Source organism: Anomaloglossus baeobatrachus, chromosome 12 (assembly GCF_048569485.1).
Source record: "Anomaloglossus baeobatrachus isolate aAnoBae1 chromosome 12, aAnoBae1.hap1, whole genome shotgun sequence".
Lineage (NCBI taxonomy): Eukaryota > Metazoa > Chordata > Amphibia > Anura > Aromobatidae > Anomaloglossus > Anomaloglossus baeobatrachus.
The window spans coordinates 87,753,755-87,777,501 of NC_134364.1; the positions used below are offsets into that span (position 1 = coordinate 87,753,755).

The 23,747-nt window shown below is 45.9% G+C and overlaps 1 protein-coding gene across 4 annotated transcripts in view; it reads left to right on the plus strand.

Annotated features, from left to right (window-relative positions):
• Nucleotides 1-23,747, plus strand: part of ARHGEF2 (Rho/Rac guanine nucleotide exchange factor 2) — a 166,837-nt gene that overhangs the window by 126,826 nt on the left and 16,264 nt on the right. For all 4 annotated transcript variants that reach the window (XM_075330730.1, XM_075330731.1, XM_075330733.1 and 1 more), the window contains 5 exons: nucleotides 20,424-20,491; nucleotides 20,579-20,642; nucleotides 21,101-21,233; nucleotides 21,315-21,427; nucleotides 22,859-23,005. In XM_075330730.1, the coding sequence (XP_075186845.1) occupies nucleotides 20,424-20,491; nucleotides 20,579-20,642; nucleotides 21,101-21,233; nucleotides 21,315-21,427; nucleotides 22,859-23,005 (525 nt within the window). The remainder of the gene's footprint in view (nucleotides 1-20,423; nucleotides 20,492-20,578; nucleotides 20,643-21,100; nucleotides 21,234-21,314; nucleotides 21,428-22,858; nucleotides 23,006-23,747) is intronic.

The window sequence follows — 23,747 nt, forward strand, 5'->3', positions numbered from 1 at the left end:
CTCCCCCTAGTGGTGGCTGCGGGCAGAATCTTATCATGTATCTCTATATACAGGGAGCTCCCCCTAGTGGTGGCTGCAGACAGAATATTATCATGTATCTCTGTATACAGGGAGCTCCCCCTAGTGGTGGCTGCAGGCAGAATCTTATCATGTATCTCTGTATACAGGGAGCTTCCCCTAGTGGTGGCTGCAGGCAGAATCTTATCATGTATCTCTGTATACAGGGAGCTCCCCCTAGTGGTGGCTGCAGACAGAATCTTATCATGTATCTCTATATACAGGGAGCTCCCCCTAGTGGTGGCTGCAGGCAGAATCTTATCATGTATCTCTGTATACAGGGAGCTTCCCCTAGTGGTGGCTGCAGGCAGAATCTTATCATGTATCTCTGTATACAGGGAGCTTCCCTAGTGGTGGCTGCGGGCAGAATCTTATCATGTATCTCTATATACAGGGAGCTCCCCCTAGTGGTGGCTGCAGGCAGAATGTTATGTATATCTGTATGAAGGGAGTGACCCCTAGCAGTGGCTACAGACAGACCTGATGTTATCATGTATCTCTATATAGAAGGAAATCCCCTAATATTGGATAAAAGCTCAACCATTTTGATGTCATGTGGCTTCTGGAATTTTTTCACTTCGACCTTCAAATAAGTACAGTTCAGTTTTACACCGTCCAGTAGCAAAACTGCTGATAAGTATTTTTCCTTGCCTGCTTTGTAGTGGAAGGTAAGTAATTCCCTCTTTTTAAAGACTTCTTACGAATGAAGTACAAAATGTAGTGTTTTTTTCCCCATCAATCCAACGCTGCTGAGCAGCAGACGTGGAGACGCTGGGAGTCAACTCTGTGCCAACGTGGGAATTTTTCAGAACATGCTGTTCTGTGGCAAGAATACATTTCCAAAAATGTGTCTGAATACAACACCCCCCACCCCCATCCTCCCGGAATATATTATTGCTGCATATGGCTGGCAGACTCGCGGCTGATTGTAAAGTTGGTTCTGATCTGTCAGCTGCATTATTATAGGTGGGGAATAGGTTATGGTTTTGGGATCCTAACAGACTGATTTAATAGAGAACGATCCCAAAGACCATTTTAACTGTGTGGCTAACTGGGCAGTATCCACAAGCCAAGCCGCTAACTGATCACTGATGGGCTTTTATCATTGCGTTATCTGGACCATGGGCCCAGTTAATAATAATAATAATTTTATTCATTTATATAGCGCTATTAATTCCATAGCACTTTACATACATTGGCAACACTGTCCCCATTGGGGCTCACAATCTAGAGTCCCTATCTGTATGTCTTTGGAGTGTGGGAGGAAACCGGAGTACCTGGAGGAAACCCACGCAAACACGGGGAGAACATACAAACTCCTTGCAGATGGTGTCCAGTTCTGAAGGTGTCAGGGCAGAAGGCCCAGGAGATTGACAGAACATCAGACTACATCATGGGTACAGTGAATAAAACTGCTGCCGGTCATCTTATCTGAATGGATGTTTTGTATTTGTATCTGTCGGGGAGTTTCCCTTCTGAAACGATGAGCCGCACTGGGGATGTTGGAAATGAAGTGGTTAAAGTAGTTCCTTCCTATTACAGATTAATCCATTTGTTCTGCTTCTCTCTTAATTACACAGCCCCCCCTCATCCCATAGGACCCCTTAATAGGACCGCACATTCTGCCTTCCCCCCTGCAGCGATACCAATTATCGCAGGCTTCCCTCCCTGGTGTTTGATGTGTTCAGTCTCTGGGCCACATCCGCTGTAAAATACACATTTCAGGCAGAGCTGTAATCTAAGGTCTGCAAGGTAAATATGGAAGGGGGAGGGGGGATTTCCTCTCTCCACACTGGTTTATTTATCCTGCTTAACAAGACCACATAAATGAATGACTTCTAATTCCAGATTAAACTGCCACCTATGGCTGAACCATCTAATCCTCCTGCCACTCTACATACGGGTCCTCTAAACGTCGGATCAGTTACACCCGTCATACATTGAAGCCTGAAAACCACAGCAACATACTCAAGCAGTTCACAAAATATTCAATAATCAACAAAAGGAACCTTCCTTTACAGCTGGTTAGGGAGCACAGCTCTGTAGAGTAAAGGGCACTTTACATGCAGTGATATCGCCAGCGAGCGTACCCGCCCTCGTCGGTTGTGCGTCACGGGCAAATCGCTGCCCGTTGTGCACAACATCGCTTACATCCGTCACACGGACTTACCTTCCCTACGACGTCGCTGTGGCCGGCGATCCGCCTCCTTTCTAAGGGGGGCGGTTCGTGCGGCGTCACAGCGACGTCACACGGCAGCCGTCCAATAGCAGAGGAGGGGCGGAGATGAGCGGGACAAACATCCCACCCACCTCCTTCCTTCCTCATTGCCGGCAGCCGCAGGTACGATGATGTTCCTCATTCCTGCGGTGTCACACGTAGCGATGTGTGCTGCCTCAGGAACAACGAACAACCTGCGTCCTGCAACGATATTCGGGAAAGGAATGACGTGTCAACGATAAGGTGAGTAATTTTGATCGTTAAGTCATTCCTGCGTTTCACACACAACGATGTCGCTAACGAGGCCGGATGTGCGTCACGAATTCCGTGACCCCAACGACATTTCGTTAGCGATGTTGTTGCGTGTAAAGCGGCTTTAAGGCTATGTGCCCACAGGAGAAAATACCTGTGGATTTTGCCGCGGAATACCAGCGGATTTTCCAGACAAATCTGCAGGTTTACACAAGTACAGACACTCCCCATGTTATCCTATGAGATTTGGGGAGTGCTGAATTAATGCTGCGGTTTTTGCAACTGCAGAAAATGCTACAGAATTCCCGCAGCCGCACGTAACTGCATGTCAATTATTCCTGCGGATTATACCGTGCAATCTCTATACTTACCTGCCTTGATTGAAGACACCGGAGACTCTTCTTTCGGTGTAGAAGAACGGGACGGAGCCAGGAGCGGGGTTCAAGAGGTGGGCGGGGCCTTCACGAGCTGCGGTCATGTGACTGCCCGAGCTCCAGTCATGTGACAGCTGGAGCTCGTCCAGGAGCCAGCCGGAAACCAAGTTGCTGTGCAATACAGGTAAGTTTGAACTCACTGATCACTCCAGCACTTGTTCTGCATTGAGAATGCAGTGCCCAAGCCATGGTACTGTATCCTCAATGCAGAATGCCCGCAGCATATCCTTAGGACCGCCGCACCAAAACTGCAGCACAACTCAGACAAAGTTGTGCTGCGGATTTCTGGGAGCTCCTGCAGAATGTCCTGCATATATATCCGCAGGACACTTTCCCCGTGGAAACATAGCCTAATACAGGATATAACTCGGGATCCTCTCAGGATAAGTAATGTAATTTATGTACACTGGACCAGCAGAATAGTGAGTGCAGCTCTGGAGTATAACACAGGATGTGACTCCGGATCAGTACAGGATAAGTACTGTGCAGTGGGTACGGAAAGTATTCAGACCCCTTTAAATTTTTCATTCTTTGTTTCATTGCAGCCATTTGGCAAATTCAAAAAATTTTTTTTTTGCAAATTTATTAAACAAGAAAAACTGAAATATCACATGGTCATAAGTGTTCAGACCCTTTGCTCAGTATTGAGTAGAAGCACCGTATTGTGCTAGTACAGCCACGAGTCTTCTTGGGAATGATAAAACAAGTTTGTCACACCTGGATTTGGGGATCCTCTGCCATTCTTCCTTGCAGATTTTCTCCAGTTCTGTCAGGTTGGATGGTGAACGTTGGTGGACACCATTTTCAGGTCTCTCCAGAGATGCTCAATTGAGTTTAGGTCAGGGCTCTGGCTGGGCCGGTCAAGAACGGTCACAAAGTTGTTTTGAAGCCCCTCTCTTGTTATTTTAGCTGTGTGCTTAGGGTCATTATCTTGTTGGAAGGTGACTCTTCCGCCAAGTCTGAGGTCCAGAGCACTGTGGAAGAGGTTTTCTCCCAGGATATCTCTGTACTTGGCTGCATTCATCTTTCCTTCAATTGCAACCGGTCGTCCAGTTCCTGCAGCTGAAAAACACCCCCCATAGCAAGATGCTGCCACCACCATGTTTCACTGTTGGGATTGTATTGGGCAGGTGACGAGCAGTGCCTGGTTTTCTCCACACATACTGCGTAGGATTATCACCAACAAGTTGTATCTTCGTCTCATCAGACCAGAGAATCTTATTTCTCATAGTCTGGGAGTACTTCATGTGTTTTTGTTTTTTTTTGTAACTCTATGTGGGCTTCCATATGTCTTGCACTGAGGAGAGACTTCCGTCGGGCCACACTGCCATAAAGGCTCGACTGGTGGAGGGTTGCAGTGATCCCATCCCCCTACTGCATCTTTGGAGCTCAGCCACAGTGATCTTGGGGTTCTTCTTTACCTCTCTCACCAAAGCTCATGATTGCTCAGTTTGGCTGGACGGCCAGGTCTTGGAAGAGTTCTGGTGGTCTCAAACTTCTACCATTTAAGGATTATGGGGGCCACTGTGCTCTTAGGAACCTTGAGTACTGCAGAAATTCTTTTGTAACCTTGGCCAGATCTGTGCCCTGCCACAATTCTGTCTCTTAGCTCCTTGGGCAGTTCCTTTGACCTCCATAATGCACTGTGAGCTGTTAGATCTTATATAGACAGGATATAGACAGGGGTGCGCCTTTCCAAATCAAGTCCTATCTGTTTAATTAAACACAGCTGGACTCCAATGAAGGAGTAGAACTATCTCAAGGAGATCACAAGTAAATGGACAGCATGTGCCTTAAATATGAGTGTCTGAGCAAAGGGTCTGAATACTTATGACCATGTGATATTTCATTTTTTGTTAAAAAAACAAAAAAAACAAACAAATGTAGACATTTTTGAAAATTTATTACCGTCAAGATGGGGGATGGGGGCAGAGTGTACATTAATGAGAAAAAAAAGAACTTTTTTTGAATTTACCAAATGGCTGCAATGAAAAAAAGTGAAAAATGTACCCGCTGTATGTGCATAGTGACTGCAGCAGCAGAATAGTGAGTGCAGCTCTAGAGTATAATAAAAGATGTAACTCAAATTAATTAATGTAATGTATGTACACTGTGACTCCACCAGCAGAATATTGAGTGCAGCTCTGGAGTATAATATAGTATTTATTTAGTGATTAGTACATGATGAGTAAAGTAAGGCCTGGGACACACTGTGAGAAAAATGGTGAGAGTGGAATGCGATAAAAAAAAAAAATCGCTTTCCACTCGGACCAATATTACTCTATGGGGCAGCTCCCATGAGCAATTATTTTCTCAGCCCTAATCGGACCGAGAAAACAGTCGAAGCTTGCTGTGAGTGGAATGCGATCCTGTTCCACTCGCACCCATGCAAGTCTATGGGGGGAGAGAAACATCGCATTGCACAAGCATTACATCGGTGTAACGCGAGAGCAGTGCGATTCTCACATCAGCCAGCAATAAAGGAGATAGGGAGATAAATCCCTCCCTCTCCTCCGCAGCACCGGCCCTCCTCTCACCAACTATGGTCTGATCGCACGATCGGACCACAGTCGCATGACACTCGTCTCCCGCTGTGGTGTGAGCGTGTGCCGAGTGTCATGCGAGGAGTCGCACAAATCCCCGTGTGGCCTCGGCCTAACAGTGATTCCACTGCTCAGCTTATACACTGGAGATCAAAATTAGAGAACAATGTTTGATCACTTTCTTTTTCCAGAAATAATGTAATCTACATTGATGAACATGTGAAGATTTTCTGTAAGGGTGCACCATGCCACTAGAACAGGGTTTTACAAAAGATAACAAATACCAGCAGTATAGAAACAGGTGATGAGAAGCCGTTCCCAAATTACCTCTCAAAATTAAGATAAGTATCAGCAGTGAGAAAGGGAATAATACATAACTTTTATTAGAATTATTAGAAAAATTGCGTAGTGCTGCAATTTATAAATTAATTTTTTGTGCAAAAAAATGAAACAATACTCATGTCCAAGAGGACCAACAAAGATAGCGTTGGAGCCCCCCCGGTGGTGTCCGTCAATGATAGACCATAATCACCAGATGGACATTGAGGGGCTTCGACGCCAAATCAGTGTCCAAGATTCATAGACACTGTGAATTGATGACTACTATGAGCCGGATAAATGGGGCAACAACCTATAATCCTATTAGTCAGGTTAGGGTCATGGGAGGATATATTCCAGTGGGAACCAAGCCCCCCAATAGGACTCACCAATGTAATATACAGTATGGGGTTACTAAATCCCCCAAAAAACAAGCTTTTCATACATGTAAACACCAATTACCAACCATAACCTAACAGAAATCTAACAAAAATCCATCCAAGATCACAGTGGTGTTTCTTGGATTTAATTCAGAGTATAATCACGGCAGTAAACATATAGGTATAATTATTGCCTCTTGCTTATAATGACCGGCTCATTTATACATCATGCAATTATAAATAGAGAAATGGAATGGTCTCACCCAGTTGTAGGTGCAGGTCAGTAGTTAGAAGGGGGTCATCAGGATAGATGAATCGGGTGGCTGTCCATGGCCGGGCAGGAGCTCTCTCCCTGGCAGGAACTAGCTGAACCCTCAAGCCCCATTAGCTCCAGCCCTTACAAGGACCGTCCCAAACTGACCCTGATTAAATTAGCCCTAAAGATTCATCACCATGGAACCTCCCGACGCGTTTCCTCCGCCAGGATTCATCAGGGGAGATACTGTAGGTGAAGGGCTCAAGATGCAGGTATAGCGACCCCAACATACAAGTGGTCAGACTCTAGGGACCCTAGGGTGAGACCATTCCATTTCTCTATTTATAATTGCATGATGTATAAATGAGCCGGTCATTATAAGCAAGAGGCAATAATTATACCTATATGTTTACTGCCGTGATTATACTCTGAATTAAATCCAAGAAACACCACTGTGATCTTGGATGGATTTTTGTTAGATTTCTGTTAGGTTATGGTTGGTAATTGGTGTTTACATGTATGAAAAGCTTGTTTTTTGGGGGATTTAGTAACCCCATACTGTATATTACATTGGTGAGTCCTATTGGGGGGCTTGGTTCCCACTGGAATATATCCTCCCATGACCCTAACCTGACTAATAGGATTATAGGTTGTTGCCCCATTTATCCGGCTCATAGTAGTCATCAATTCACAGTGTCTATGAATCTTGGACACTGATTTGGCGTCGAAGCCCCTCAATGTCCATCTGGTGATTATGGTCTATCATTGACGGACACCACCGGGGGGGCTCCAACGCTATCTTTGTTGGTCCTCTTGGACATGAGTATTGTTTCATTTTTTTGCACAAAAAATTAATTTATAAATTGCAGCACTACGCAATTTTTCTAATAATTCTAATAAAAGTTATGTATTATTCCCTTTCTCACTGCTGATACTTATCTTGTTTTACAAAAGATCTAGAGTTTATCAACATAAAACCTTTATTTTGCTCAAAACATGATGATAATGTTTAGAGAACAGCAATGACTGAAGCACAGAGAATCACTATAAGTACATTTTTTAAAGGTAACAACAGTCACCAATCAGTAGGACGTGTACAGGTCGTCACTGTGAATGGCTTTAGCTCACACTGTGGCCACAGGACATCACTAGTCTCTCACACTGCTCTGGTGTGACTTTGGTCCACGCTTCTTCCAGTCTCTCCCATAGTTCTTGACCATAACTTTAACAAATCCTGACCAAACAACACCTTATATCAAAATTGTCTTTATTAAGATTCACTAAAATAACACGAATAAAAGGTTCATATAAGCTCATCAACAAAGTGCAAGTGTCAATTAACATACATTCCAACTAGTGGAGCGCCCAGGACAGTAGTTGGTTATAGATTAAAGACATATATATAGGATGACAGTGAGAGGGGGAGGGGGATTCAGATGTGCCTTAATGTCTTTTTCTCCACCCTTAGGGCCGCTTTACACGCTGCGACATTGCTAGTATTTGCTGGCGATGTCGAGCGCGATAGCGCCCGCCCCCGTCGTGCGGACGATATGTGGTGATCGCTGCTGTAGTGAACATTATCGCTACAGCAGCGTCACACGCACATACCTGCTCTGCGACGTCGCTGTAACCGTCGACCCGCCTCCTTTCTAAGGGGGAGGTGCATTCGGCGTCAGTGACATCACAGCAGCGTCACTGAACCGCCGCCCAGTAGAAAAGGAGGGGAGATGAGCGGCCGGAACATGCCGCCCACCTCCTTCCTTCCTTCTTTTCCAATGGAGGCAGGTAAGGAGATGTTCGTCTCTCCTGCAGTGTCACACACAGAGACATGTGATGCCGCAGGAACGACAAATAACATCGTACCTGCAGCAGCGATATTAAGGAAATGAACGACGTGTCAACGAGCAACGATTTGGAACGATTTTGCGATCGTTGCTCATTAGTGTTACACGCTGCGATGTCACTACCGGCGCCGGATGTGCGTCACTAACGACGTGAGCCTGACGATATATCAGTAGCGATGTCGCAGCGTGTAAAGTACCCCTTACTGTCCCTTCCTAACAACGGAGGAATCGTAATTTAATGGATAACCCCCGTTCCTCGACGGCTGTTACTGATTATCCCTAGGTTCCACTAGTAGGAAACCATCACCACACGTACTCCCAGTGCTTAAATAGACAGACAAAAACATAAAGACAATGGACAGGTGCAGAACTGTCAACTGATAGAATTTTTCAGTTCTCTGCAAGAAAAAACTGCCTACAGTCCCCACATTTCTTTTGAAAAGGGCAGGGATCGGCACTATTATCCTGCTAATACCAGATATAAATCATATCACAAACAAAAGTGCTTGTATAATGTATCACCCCGTTCCGTATATCCCATACATATACGGAACGGGGCGATACGTTATACAAGATACAAGCTTATATGAACCTTTTATTCGTGTTATTTTAGTGAATCTTAATAAAGACATTTTTGATATAAGGTGTTGTTTGGTCAGGTTTTGTTAGTAATATCACCTTATTGAATATCTATAGTGTTTTCTACCATAACTTTGTTACCAAGAATTTTCCATAGGTTTTCTATTGGGTTTAGATCAGGACTCTGATCGGCCATTTCATTGTTTCAATGTTTTCGGTTTCAAGGAACTGCTTTAGCCATTTTGCTATGTGACAGCGGGCATTGTCCTGCATGAGAATTGCTGGCTGAGTGATGAACGCAAATAAGGAACCATGTGTTGTTGAAGAAGGTTCTGATACACACTTGCCTTCACTCTGCCATGTAGCTGTATGAGAGGTCAAACTCCTGCTGCAGAAAACATTCCCCAAACCATGATATTTCCTCCACCTCCTTTCACTGACTTAACACACTTTGGTTTCAGTCTTTCCTTAGTTTGTCGATGAAAATAATATTTCCCATCAGACCCAAATAAATTAAACTTGCTTTCATCACTAAATTGAACTGTGGACCACTTCTCCTCTGTCCACACAACATGCTCCTCACCAAAGGTTAATCTAGCCTTTTGATTCTTTCTTCTGAGAGATTTGGGCACTGCGGAGTGGGCTTTCAGTCCAAATGCTCTTAAACGTTGTGACACTGTATGACGAGACAGATCCTTACCCTGTTCAGTGTTGAACTGGCTAGCAATTTCAGCTGCAGTGTTGAAATGATTACCCATAGAGATTCTTCACATTATCCTGTCCTATCGTGCATTTGTCTTTCGAGGGGACCAGCCTTCTTGAGGCACTTGAAAGAGTTTGTGATGTTGTAAAGATGCAATATTCTAGAAATCACAGACTTGGAACGACCAACTTCTCTTGCTATGGCTGATAGGGTCACCCCTTTGGCCTTCATCTGGACATCCTGCTGCTGGAGGGTTTCAGTCACTTTGGAACGGCTCACCATTTTTTTTTTTTTGAAAAGTCAGTGCAAACTGTAAAGTGAGGCTGCCAGTTACATAGGGTTTGTCAGATAATTAAGGAAATATGGAATGAGGTGCCAGATTAACACTAATAACTTGCAGGTATCTGAAAGTGTTCTCTAATTTTGATCTGTATCTTTTATCTCATTTACATTTTTATTATGTGCTTTATAATAAATTCAATTTATGAAACAAGCGGAAAATACTGTGAGTTTCCTCATGTTAGGATGTCATCACATAGGAGTAAACAATGACCTTTACATTTAGGAAATTGTGTTCTCTAATTTTGATCTCAAGTGTATATAATCTTTGACATGAGGTTTAACCCTTTTCTGAGGTCAGTTGGTCATTAGCTATCTAGGATATAGTGAGTATGAAGGATATTAGTAGCCCACTATGCCTGATTCCTGCTATCTCAGTTATGTATTCCTCCGTGGTGCAGCTGTCCCCACCTGTGCTTAGAGCTCATTTCCAGCAGCTGTGCGGCCATTACACTTAATAGCTTCCTTGTGTTCCCACAGACAACATCTGCGTGAAGGGTCATCTGCATTCAAGTGTAAATCCCGGCAGTCCTGACACGCCATGCCAGCTCCCTGTATCACTCTGCCAATTATATACTAGTTTTGTCGTTTACTCACCTGTCGCTCACTACACATACATTTCATCATGTGGAGACTTAGTATATTGAAATACATTGCTACGTTTATCTTTTTTGGTTTGCAAAGACCAAAATATCAGTCATCTATTTTTCTTTTTAAGTTTTTACTTCTCTCGCATTGCACATCTCTTAGAGGTCATTTACTGTTAAATACTGCTGGGGTTGGTGCTATGTTACTGGCAGAAGAAAAACTTGGCTTGATGTCAATTGAACTTGGGCTAAGGGAACGAAAAAAAAACCATCATTGGATAATCTGGTACTTGACCAGAAATAGAAAGCTGAGAGCAGAGAGCCATCAAACCATCATCAGCACACCCTGTCAAGAAAAATGGAGTCTGACCATAGAATCACATAATAGAATCATAGAATGGTAGAGTTTGAAGGGACCTCAAGGGCCATCGGGTCCAATCCCCTGAAGTGCAGGTTTTCCTAAACTATCCCAGCTATATGTTTATTTAGCTTCCACTTGAAGATTTCCTTTGATGGAGATCTCGCTACCTCCCGTGATCGCCTGTTCCACTCTCTGACTGCCCTCACTAGCGCCCGTGATCGCCTGTTCCACTCTCTGACTGCCCTCACTACCTCCTGTGATCGCCTGTTCCCTCTCTGACTGCCCTTACTGCCTCCTGTGATCGCCTGTCCACTCTCTGACTGCCCTCACTACCTCCCGTGATCGCCTGTTCCACTCTCTGACTGCCCTCACTACCTCCCGTGATCGCCTGTTCCACTCTCTGACTGCCCTCACTACCTCCCGTGATCGCCTGTTCCACTCTCTGACTGCCCTCACTACCTCCCGTGATCGCCTGTTCCACTCTCTGACTGCCCTCACTACCTCCCGTGGTCGCCTGTTCCACTCTCTGACTGCCCTCACTACCTCCCGTGGTCGCCTGTTCCACTCTGACTGCCCTCACTACCTCCCGTGATCGCCTGTTCCACTCTCTGACTGCCCTCACTACCTCCCGTGATCGCCTGTTCCACTCTCTGACTGCCCTCACTACCTCCCGTGATCGCCTGTTCCACACTCTGACTGCCCTCACTACCTCCCGTGGTCGCCTATTCCAATCTCTGACTACCCTGTCAGAAAGTTTTTCCTAATGTCTAATCCGTATCTCCGTCCTTTTAGTTAGCCAGTGCCTCACATTACACTAAATTATATGTCTTTTTTGGCTATTTTAGTAAAAAATTACTTCAAACAAAGCTTCAGCAAAAATTTAATAGGAGGGAACTGAGGAAAGCTTCTTCCCTACGGGACAATGTATCACTTATGAACACTGTTTCCTTCCTTCATAAATTAGTTTTGAGCTTCGATCCAAGATGAGGCATTGGTTAATTATGAAGGATATTAAGAATCTGGTACAATGTGATGACAAGTTATCTAATGCCGATTGTAATTAACTACATTTTAACATGTTGTAACCACATACAGAGGATTTACATGATTGAACAGTCACAAATCTTGTGATAGTCTGGGGATCCATGCATCTAATTATGTCATGCGTCTGAGCTCATGCATCTAATCCTGTCTTGTGTGATCCTGACAGCCTATGATGTGTGATACCGATCTGGGTATCTAATCCTATATGTCAGGGCTGCGCAAAATGCGGCCCACGGGATACATCCAGCCCTCTGGCTGCTCCATTCCTGCCCACAGTCCGAGACAGTCGGAGGGTTGGAATCAGTGGATTGCAGGCCACACAAGGACCTCTGCCGCCATCCGTCTGCCTCCCTCCGTTTCCTGGTGTCACTGCTATTTGCATCCAGAGGATGCAGACAGTGGTGAGTATATTGGTGGTGGACGGGCAGATGGCTTCCTCTTTCACCAATCAGCATGAGGCACAGCATATGCAATGATGTCATATCATCGCGTCTGCTGTGCGGAGCGTGAGTGCATCGGAGGCCGAAGCAGAGCGCCGAGGGAATGGGAGCGAGGTAAGTATGTGGTGTTTTTTTCATGTGTATGAGATGTTTGTATGTATGTAGGAGGCATTGTGGGGGTTTATAATGTATATAGAGGGCTATGTAGGGGCTTATACTGTACATAGGAGAGTATGTGGGGCTCATGCTGTATTTAGAAGGCTATGTGGGGCTCATAATGTATACAGGAGGCTATGTGAGGACACATGCTACATTTAGAAGGTTATGCGGGGTTCATACTGTATATAATGAGCTATGTGGGGCTCAAAATGTATATAGGAAGCTATGTGGGGGTCTCATACTGTATATAAGGAGCTATTTGGGGCTCAAAATGTATATTGAAAGCTATGTGGGGTTCATAATCCATATAGGAGGCTATGTGGGGGCTCATACTGCATATAAGAGACTATGTGGGGCTCACAATGTATACGGGAGGCTATGTGGGGCTCATAATGTATTTAGAAGGCTATGTGGAACTCAATGTACATAAGAGGCTATGTGGGGTTTATACAGTATATAAAAGGCTATGTGGGGCTCATGCTGTACATAGGAGGCTATGTGAAGGCTCATACTGTATATAGGAGGGTATGTTGGGCTCACACTATATGTATGTGGCGGCTCATGCTGAATTTAGGTGTCTATGTGCGGGTTCAGTGTATTTAGGAGGCTGAGGGCTCAAACTGTATATAGGCGGCTACGTGGGAGCTCATACTGTTTAGAGAGGCTATGTGGGGGCTCACAGTGTCTACAGAAGGGCTATGTTGGGGCTCACAGTGTATACAGAGGGGCTATGTAGGGGCTCACATTGTATAAAGAGGGACGATGTGGGGGTTTAATCCATATATAGGGGCTGTATGGGCTCATACTGTATATAGGAGAATATGTGGGGGCTCACACTATATAAAGAGGCTATGTGTAGGCTCAGAGTGTATATAGAAAGGTTATGTGGGAGCTCACATTGTATATAGATGGGCTATGTGGGGGCTCACATTGTATAAAGAGGGGCTATGTTGGGGGCTCATACTGTGTGTGGGCTCATACTGTATGTAGGGGGCTATGTGGGGGCTCATACTGTATATAGGAGGTTATGAGGGTTCACACTGTATAAAAGATGCTATGTGGAGGCTCACACTGTATAAAGAGAGGCTATCTGAGGGTTCATATTGTGTGTATATATGGCCATGTTTGGAGCTCACATTGTATATAGAGGGGCGGTGTGGGGGCTTATACTGTATATAGCAGGGTGGTGTGTGGGCTCATATGGTATATAGGGGGGTGTCAGCATATTTAATTCTACTCAATATTAAGTGATACCATTCATATAAAATACTAAATTAGAATATGATAATAAAATTGAGCAGAATTCCTTTCGGCCTGTTGTTTTGGCCCTCTACACCAGTCATTTTCACTCATGTGGCCCCAATTATTTGCCCACCCCTGCTGTATGAGATACTGAGCTATGTATCTAATCCTAGCATGTGTGATAATGAGCTATCTAATCCTATGATGATACTGAGTGATATGAAGCCTGTGCATCTAATCATGTCTCGAGTGATGCTGTCTGCTGAGCCATGCATCTTATCCTATGTGTGATATTGAGCTGTGTATGTAATCCAAATCATGTGATACTGAGCTATCTAATTCCATGATGTGTGATTCTGAGTCATGCATCCAATCCTGTCTTGTGTGATCCTGCTGTGTATCTAATCCCATCATGCGCTTACCAAATACGGGCACCCTTAAATAATATTGTCACTTCCTGACTACACAGTCGGGTCATGCGCTGTGTGCTCCTGTTGTCAGAGGATGTGGTCGCAGGGTGTGTATGTGAGAAAGGTGAAGGTTCACTTCTATGGTTTCCAGTTTTGTTAAAAAGGAGATATTTCCATGCAATTTTTTTAATTAAAAAAATATTGGTAGGCGTTTTATAAAGTAGCAAAATTGTACAGCCTGCCCAAATCTATAATACAGTGACATCTTAATACAATGCTGGAATTTTACAGCCATAGAGTTACACTGGGCATCACTAATACAACTACGTAGTGTCCATATAATTCTGATGTTACTACATTTCAACCAAAGACGGTCTAGGCTACATTAAACTCTGGCGCCCAAATCTCAGCGAAAAGGAATGTGGCATTAATTCAATGTTATATTAAAATAATTCATTTTATTTTTATTCAAAAATTCATTTACAAACATAATAAAAGATCAAAAATCAAGCAAGCAGTTCACAGCATGGGGAGACAGAATTAAGGCAGAACATAAATATAGTAGTTCATTTACTGTTTTATAAACCTAGCAACAAAGTTTAGGGATAATACTATATAATCCAATATATGGGTAAACTAATGGAAAGACCTACAATACAGATGGTAGTCAGCTAGTTAATTGCATCTATACAATAGTCTGCATTGCAGCACTAGTCAAACCTAACCAGCACTGCTCCCTTCCATATTGCCATGCTGGTTTATATGGTAAACATAAAAGTTGTTATTAGATATACAAATAAGTACTAACCAGTTGTTACTGTCTGCCCATGCGACCCCCAATCATCCCAACGCACGTTTCACCTCTTCATCAGGGAACGTATACATATTTGTATATCTAATAACAACTTTAATGTTTACCATATAAACCAGCATGGCCATATGGAAGGGAGCAGTGCTGGTTAGGTTTGGTTAGTGCTGGAATGCAGACTATTGTATAGATGCAATTAACTAGCTGACTACCATCTGTATTGTAGGTCTTTCCATTAGTTTACCCATATATTGGGTTATATATAGTATTATCCCTAGACTTTGTTGCTAGGTTTATAAAACAGTAAATTAACTACTATATTTATGTTCTGCCTTAATTCTGTCTCCTCATACTGTGAACTGCTTGCTTGATTTTTGATCTTTTATTATGTTTGTAAATGAATTTTTGAATAAAAATAAAATGAATTATTTTAATATAACATTGGATTAACGCCACATTCCTTTTTGCTGAGATTTGAGTGTAGATGAGTGGTTTTCCATTATATGGACTATATAGGTCTTGTCTAGTGACTAATGGATTTATTAAACTCTGGTGGCTGTAATTTTTTCTCTTCAGACCTAAAACACAATTATTTTATGACACTATATGGCTGAGCATTTCCAGCACAATGCTCCATTGGCATGGACGGCATTGTTCTCCGCATTAGATACAAATTATTTTGCGTCCCTGAGCTGAGAACTTGTGATTCGGTGTCTGGTATGGAAGTATCTGTACGTTTCAGCCTTCACACAATGGGCCTTTTGTGAGACTGTTACAGGAGATGAGTTGTCTGTCTGCCCTCATTCATCTCATTACGGGCCCTGCAGTTTCGGCATACGTCATCTCCCTCCAGGCACCGTCCGCTGGCAGAGGACCTATAACCGCTGCCAGGTCTCTGTCCGAACTCCATTAAAGAGTTAATTGTCCTGCCCCATCGTTCATGGATCAGAGAAGACTAGGAAATTCAATTATTTGCTACTAATGGTGTATAATTACAGCATGTTGCAGTGCCTCGTGCCTCTATGAGGTCACCATCTTGTCAGATCCACAAAGAGTGCCCAGAGCACCTCTGTCTGAAGTCCTGTCACTACGTCTGGGGAGGTTACGTATCTGCCTCCTTTCCTTCTGCCTCTCATTGAGGGGTTGTGTGCCCATGCATAGGAATTATAATCTCGAGAGGAATGCCAGACCACTCCAAGGCTTATACTATTCATCCACAAGTACAACTCATCATTACTGCTAAAAGATATATCAAGGCGTACTATATTTGTAAGCCCAAAAGTATATATTTAAGAAGACTGTTATATTAGTACTAGAAGGTGGCCCGATTCTACGCATCGGGTATTCTAGAATTTACGTATTGTGTAGTTCATGTATGATTTTTGTTATATATATGTGCAGTATGTGCGTATATTTGTGTGTGCAGCGTTGTCTGTGTGTGGGTGTCTGTGTAGGGCAGTTGTTTGTGGTTTCCAGTGTGTGTGTGTGGTGTGTTGTGCAGTGTGCGCGCGCGCGCGTGTGTGTGTGTGTTGGGGGGAGGTGTGCACTCTCCATCGTGCTCCATCCCCTATGCTGCGCACCCCCCATCGTGCTACATCTCCCATCCTGCGCACTCCCAAACGTGCTCCATCCGCCATGCTGCGCACTCCCAAACGTGCTCCATCCGCCATGCTGCGCACTCCCCATCGTGCTCCATTCCCCATGCTGCGCACTCCCCATCGTGCTCCATCCGCCACGCTGCGCACTCCCCATCGTGCTCCATCTCCCATGCTGCGCACTCCTAAACGTGCTCCATCCGCCATGCTGCGCACTCCCAAATGTGCTCCATCCACCATGCTGCGCACTCCCAAACGTGCTCCATCCGCCATACTCCACACTCCCCATCGTGCTCCATGCCCTATGCAGCGCACTCCCCATCGTGCTCTATCCCCTATGCTGCGCACCCCCCATCGTGCTCCATTATCCATGCTGCGCACTCCCAAACGTGCTCCATCCGCCATGCCGCGCACTCCCAAACGTGCTCCATCCGCCATGCTGCGCACTCCCAAACGTGCTCCATCCGCCATGCTGGGCACTCTCTATCGTGCTCCATCCCCCATGCAGTGCACTCCCTATCGTGCTCCATCCCCTATGCTGCGCACCTCCCATCGTGCTCCATCTCCCATGCTGCGCACTCTCAAACGTGCTCCATCCGCCATGCTGCGCACTCCCAAACGTGGTCCATCCGCTATGCTGCGCACTCCCAAACATGCTCCATCCGCCATACTCCGCACTCGCCATCGTGCTGCATCCGCTATGCTGCGCACTCCCAAACGTGCTCCATCCGCCATGCTGCGCACTCCCAAACGTGCTCCATCCGCTATGCTGCGCACTCCGAAACGTACTCCATCCGCCATGCTGCGCACTCCCAAACGTGCTCCATCCGCCATGCTGCGCATTACCAAACGTGCTCCATCCGCCATGCTGCGCCAGCATCAGCTTCTCTACCCGCATCATCAGCCTCTCTGCCCGCAGCATCAGCCTCTCTCCTCCCAGCATCAGCGTCTCTGTCCCTAGCATCAGGCTCTCTCCTTCCAGCCTCCCTCAGCATCAGCCTCCCTTTCCCAGCCTTCCCAAGGATCAGCCTCTCTCCTCTCAGCCTCCTTCCTCCCAGCCTCCGCCTCCCAGCCTTCCTCAGCATCAGCCTTCCTCTCCCAGTCTCCCCCAGCATCAGCTTCCCCAAGCATCAGCCTCTACCAGCATCAGCCTCTGTTCTTCCAGCCTCCTCCAGCATCAGCTTCCCTAAGCATCAGCCTCCCTCGTCCCAGCCTCCCTCAGCATCAGCCTCTCTCCTTCCAGCCTCCCTCAGCATCAGCCTCCTCTCCCCAGCCTTCCCTAGGATCAGCCTCTCTCCTCCTAGCCTCCTTCTTCCCAGCCTTCCGATCCCAGCCTCCTTCAGCATCAGCATTTCCCTCTTCCCCATGATCAGCCTCTCTGCTCCCAGCCTCCTCCAGCACGCCCTGCTCCTCTGCCGACACTCACACACCCGATCGCATGCACTCACACACACACCCGATCGCATCCACTCACACACACACACCCGATCGCATCCACTCAAACACACACCCGATCGCATCCACTCACACACACACCCGATCGCATCCACTCACACACACACCCGATCGCATCCACTCACACACACCCGATCGCATCCACTCACACACACACCCGATCGCATCCACTCACACACACACCCGATCGCATCCACTCACACACACACCCGATCGCATCCACTCACACACACCCGATCGCATCCACTCACACACACACCCGATCGCATCCACTCACACACACACCCGATCGCATCCACTCACACACACCCGATCGCATCCACTCACACACACAGACACTGACGATATCGCACTTACGCGCTCATACTCACAACATCCGGGGATATCACATGCTTCTGGCCATGTGATCCTCCGTCAGGTCCTGGAAGATCACAACAGCACATTTTCGCCGCCGAGAAGCAAGCGATATCCCAGGATGTCGTGAGTATGTGGATGCGATGTGAGGTGTGTGTGAGGTGTGTATGAGAGTGAGTGTGAGTGTGATCTGATGTGTGTGTATGTTTGTGTGTGTGCGTGTGGACCTTCCGGCGCAGCAGGACCTTGATGGGCTTGTAACCATGCGAGCATGGTTACCAACGTATCCACACCACTCCCACCACTGCCGTGGGAGCGGGGGCCGGGGGAGGGGGAGGGAGTACAGTACTCACCTCCGTGACAGCGCTTGTAACCATGCGAGTATCCACACCACCCCTTTGGGAGCGGGGGCCGGGGGGGGGGGGGTTGGGGGGGGATAGGGAGTACCGTACTCACCTCCGTGACAGCCGTGTCAGTTAGAGAAATGCGCGGGGGGAGGGAGGGGGTGGGACCAGAGCTAACGTGCATTGCGTGAGGGGGGCGGGGCGTGGCGTGGCTGAATTGCCAATGCCTGCAGGGTGCCGGGGCGAGAGGCCAATCTGTGGGGGGGGCGGAGCCTGGGCGAGCGGCTGGCCAATCCGTGTGGGGGCGCAGCCTGGGCGAGCGGCCAATCCGTGTGGGGGGGCGGGGCCATGGCGAGCCCAGCGGCCAATCAGCTTTGTGTCACCGTAAGGACACAATTTTGGAGCATGACAGACAGACAGACAGACAGACAGACAGAATAAGGCAATTATATATATAGATGTATAAATATGGCATGTTATGTTCTCGCTCGTATAGAAATGCTAAAGAAATGTATTGAAAAGTGAAGAGTAAGTGATGAGTGAGCACTACCATGCTTGGGTGCTTAGTACTCGTAACTAGTGATGAGCGGGCACTACCATGCTTGGGTGCTTAGTACTCGTAACTAGTGATAAGCGGGCACTACCATGCTCGGGTGCTCGGTACTCGTAACTAGTGATAAGCGGGCACTACCATGCTCGGGTGCTCGGTACTCGTAACTAGTGATGAGCGAGCACTACTATGCTCGGGTGCTCAGTACTCGTAACTAGTGATGAGCGGGCACTACCATGCTTGGGTGCTTAGTACTCGTAACTAGTGATGAGCGAGCACTACCATGCTCGGGTGCTTAGTACTCGTAACTAGTGATAAGCGGGCACTACCATGCTCGGGTGCTCGGTACTCGTAACTAGTGATGAGCGGGCACTACCATGCTCGGGTGCTTAGTACTCGTAACTAGTGATAAGCGGGCACTACCATGCTCGGGTGCTTAGTACTCGTAACTAGTGATAAGCGGGCACTACCATGCTCAGGTGCTCAGTACTCGTAACTAGTGATAAGCGGGCACTACCATGCTCGGGTGCTTAGTAGTCAGAACTAGTGATGAGCGAGCACTGCCATGCTCGGGTGCTCGGTACTCATACTAACTAGTGATAAGCGGGCACTACCATGCTCGGGTGCTTAGTAGTCAGAACTAGTGATGAGCGAGCACTGCCATGCTCGGGTGCTCGGTACTCATACTAACTAGTGATGAGCGGGCACTACCATGCTCGGGTGCTTAGTACTCAGAACTAGTGATGAGCGAGCACTGCCATGCTCGGGTGCTCGGTACTCTTAACTAGTGATGAGTGGCACTAACATGCTCGTTACTCATAACTAGTGACGAGTGGGCACTACCATGCTCGGGTGCACGGTACTCGTAACGAGCAGGTAATGCTCGGATGGGTGCAACTCATGCACAGAGTATAATAGAAGTCAATGGGGGATGTAAGCATTTTTCCAGAATATTTCCAGGAAAAATTCTCAATTGACTTCCATTAGCATTACCTGCTCGTTACGAGAACCGAACACCCTAGCATGGTAGTGCTCACTCTTCAATATTGATAACTATAATGTAGTATGTGACATGGATGGGGCCACCATATTGATTTCTAACATTTTTCGGAACACATTAACTTACTAATATTCACTTTTACATTCCTCAGCGTGCAACGTTACGATACACAACCGTTGTAAAGACGTCCTGCCCAGCTGCACCAAGGTGAAACAGAAGGTAAGTGTGGGACAGAAGGGCAAATAAGGCAGTCGCCCAAGGGGTGTGGATGATATAACAATAATATTAATTGTCTTATGTTTACAGCAACAGAAAGCGGCCATCCTGAAAAACAGTTCTGCTCTACAGAACGTGTCCCTGAGGAATAAATGTGAGTACGACTCCAGCCTGCTGTAAAAACCGGTGAGACGGGTTATAGAACGTAATAAAAGGGAGCAGAACTGCACGCTGAGCTCAGCAACAGATGTCGTTGTACAATAAAATGAACTGTAATAACAGCTTCTGAAGAAATACAGGGGTTAAATTGCAAAATCAGATGTCATTCCTTCTTCACTATTATAATGTGGCAGATTTATTACACCTGTGTTTGCCCACGCACATGAGGAGGTCAAGAGAAAGATCTACAATAATTCTGTGGATTTCCTGAGTTGATTGAAAAAGGTTTTCTAATAAACCTGTGATTTTCTGCTGCCACCCTGTGCAGATAAATAATACTGCAAATATAAAAAAACCTGATACTTTGCTGCCACCCTGGGGTGGAAAGTGGTATTGAATATGAAAACCCTGTGACAAACTAAATTGTCAAGTCTTAACTCCTTTGTCTTGCAGCTAGTACTTTAAGGGAGAGACCCAACTCCGCCATCTACCCTTCTGACAGCCTCCGACACTCGCTGCTAGGTTCACGTCGAGGGCGACCATCTTTATCGCTCTCCAAAAGCGTCTCCACCACCAATATTGCAGGGTGAGCTTTTAACTAGAGACTTTTCCTCCGGATCTGCCTGCTTTCTGGACGCCATGTTCATATTCATTTTGTGCCACTTAGGAATCTAAATGATGACAGTCCACTGGGAATACGCAGGATTCTGTCTCAGTCCACAGACTCTCTGAACATGAGGAACAGGACGCTGTCGGTGGAGTCTCTGATTGATGAAGGAGGTCTGTGTCCTTGTAATCTACACTATCCATACACCACTTTCTTAGAGATACGGTTTTGGTCTTGAGAGATGCCACACATTGGCTTCAGATTATGCTATGGCTATACTAATATATATATATACACTTTAGCCAACCATTGTTTGGAAATTGATATTTGGCATTGCTCAAGAGAACACTTCAGATATCAACTTAAAGGGAACTTGTCAGGTGCAATATGCACCCAGAACCACGAGCAGTTCTGGGTGCATATTACTATTCCCTGCCTAACCGTCCCTGTATCTAGTATCATAGATAATGAGATCTTTAGAATAAGTAAAGTCTAAAGATCTTTTACGGTATGCTAATGAGCGAGGGCAGTAGTCCCCTGGGCGTTAGTTCTCCTGGCTAGTCGGCTCCATTAGTATGTTAGTGCGTCCCTGTGTGGGTGTGCTAGCATGCTAATGGATGATCTCACTCAACTCTCCGCCGCCATCGCGTCCTGACACTTGATTTCGGCTCAGTGTGCATGATCCTGAAGTTTCGGTCATGCGCACTATGAAGCTGGGTGTACGTGTCCCGGCTTCAAACTGAAGTAGTGCGCATGACCAGAAGTCCAGGGTCATGCGCACTGAGCCGAAATCCAGCAATGGCAGCGGAGAGGTGAGTGACAACATCTTCTTCCACTGTGCATTTATTAGCACATTATCACACCCACAGGGGTGTACTAACATGCTAATGGGGGCAACTAGCCAGGGGAACTAACTCCCAGCGGACTAGTCCCTGCGCTCATTAGCATACGGTAAAAGATCTTTAGAAATACTTTTTCTATAGATCTCTTTATCTATGTTAGTGTATACAGGGACGGTTATGGAGGGATTAGCAATATGCACAATATTGGACCTGACAGGTTCCCTATAAGCTACAAAAGTATGGAACAATTACCAAAATTGTGGGTAATCATTTGGTTTAATACATTTGTGAAGCAGGATGGCTTTTGCTAACCAATGTTTTGACACACTTGAACTGAAAACTATTTCTTCACATTTTTGACTTGCCTAACAAAGGGCTAGGTGTCCATAGTCGGGACCCAGTCACTCTCTGGCTTTATTCACAAGTCTGTTCTGACACATGGTAAGGCTTTAATATTAGAGTGTTAGTTACCATCTCAATTTGGGTATACCTTATCACGGTGCGATGGCTTTACGCATTTTTGATCAAAAACAGTGTTTACCAAGTAGCCTTTGTTATTTATATGCACTATTGCTTTTTGCTTATTTTCAGGAGGATATATGTCCATATTATTTTTATCTCAAGTTTTGATGAACACATGTTGTCACTAATTTTCCTTGAGGCTTTGCATGATAGTGTAGGTGTAAAGGACTAGGCTCAACAAGTGATGCGCGGCTGGTTACTGCAGCTTAAACCTTGCCTCTTACTATTTACCATCTTTAGGAGCGGATGTCATCTGCAGTCAGCTGATGAGCGACTTCGCAACAGACGAGAAAGAATTTGAGGCGGATTCGTGGAGCACGGCGGTGGATAGCAGTTATCTACAAAAGCACAAGAAGGATGTGATGAAACGGCAGGATGTTATATATGGTGAGACGTGTATGTGGCAGAATTATGGGGGCTTGTCTGGGATTAGAAAGATGGAAGAGTGCCTCACAGCATGTGTTTGGTATTGCATTTCAGCTCTATTTATTTATTTAGCGCCATCATATTCTGCAGCGTTTTACAGACACTATCCTCACTATCCCCATTGGTTCTCAATCTAAATTCCCTATAAGATATGTCTTTAGAGTGTGGTAGAAAACTGAGAACCTGGAAAAAAAAAAACAACTCAGGGCTGCAAAGCATGTGCTAACCACTGAGCACCGTGCTGCCCTACTTCAGTGCATTACTACCGTGTTTTTCCTAAAATAAGACCTCCCCCGATCGACTGGGGTGCCATCTGTGAGGGAGTGGTTTGCGGAGATGGCCATCATTCACAGGATGGAGTCCCTAACGGCAGAAACCAATGACTCAGTGGATACATTTCTTAGGATCTGGACCCCCTGGACCCTGGCTCTTGATTCTCTACCATTTCAGAACCTTATTGGTAACGCATGACGCGTGTTACGTTAGTACTATGTAGCGGCCCGAGTACTGGGGAAGTAATCGCTACCATGCCTTCCCTCCCTCTCTTTATGTTGCTCTTCTCTCCCCCTTTTCCTTCTCTTCTTTTTTTTATCTTTCCCCCTTGCTACTTTCCTTTTCTCTCTGGTTCTCGTTAAATCTTCAAATTTTTTCCTTTTTTTTTTGTTTTCGGCAGTAGCCTCACTTTGTTTGAGGTGTAGTTCTC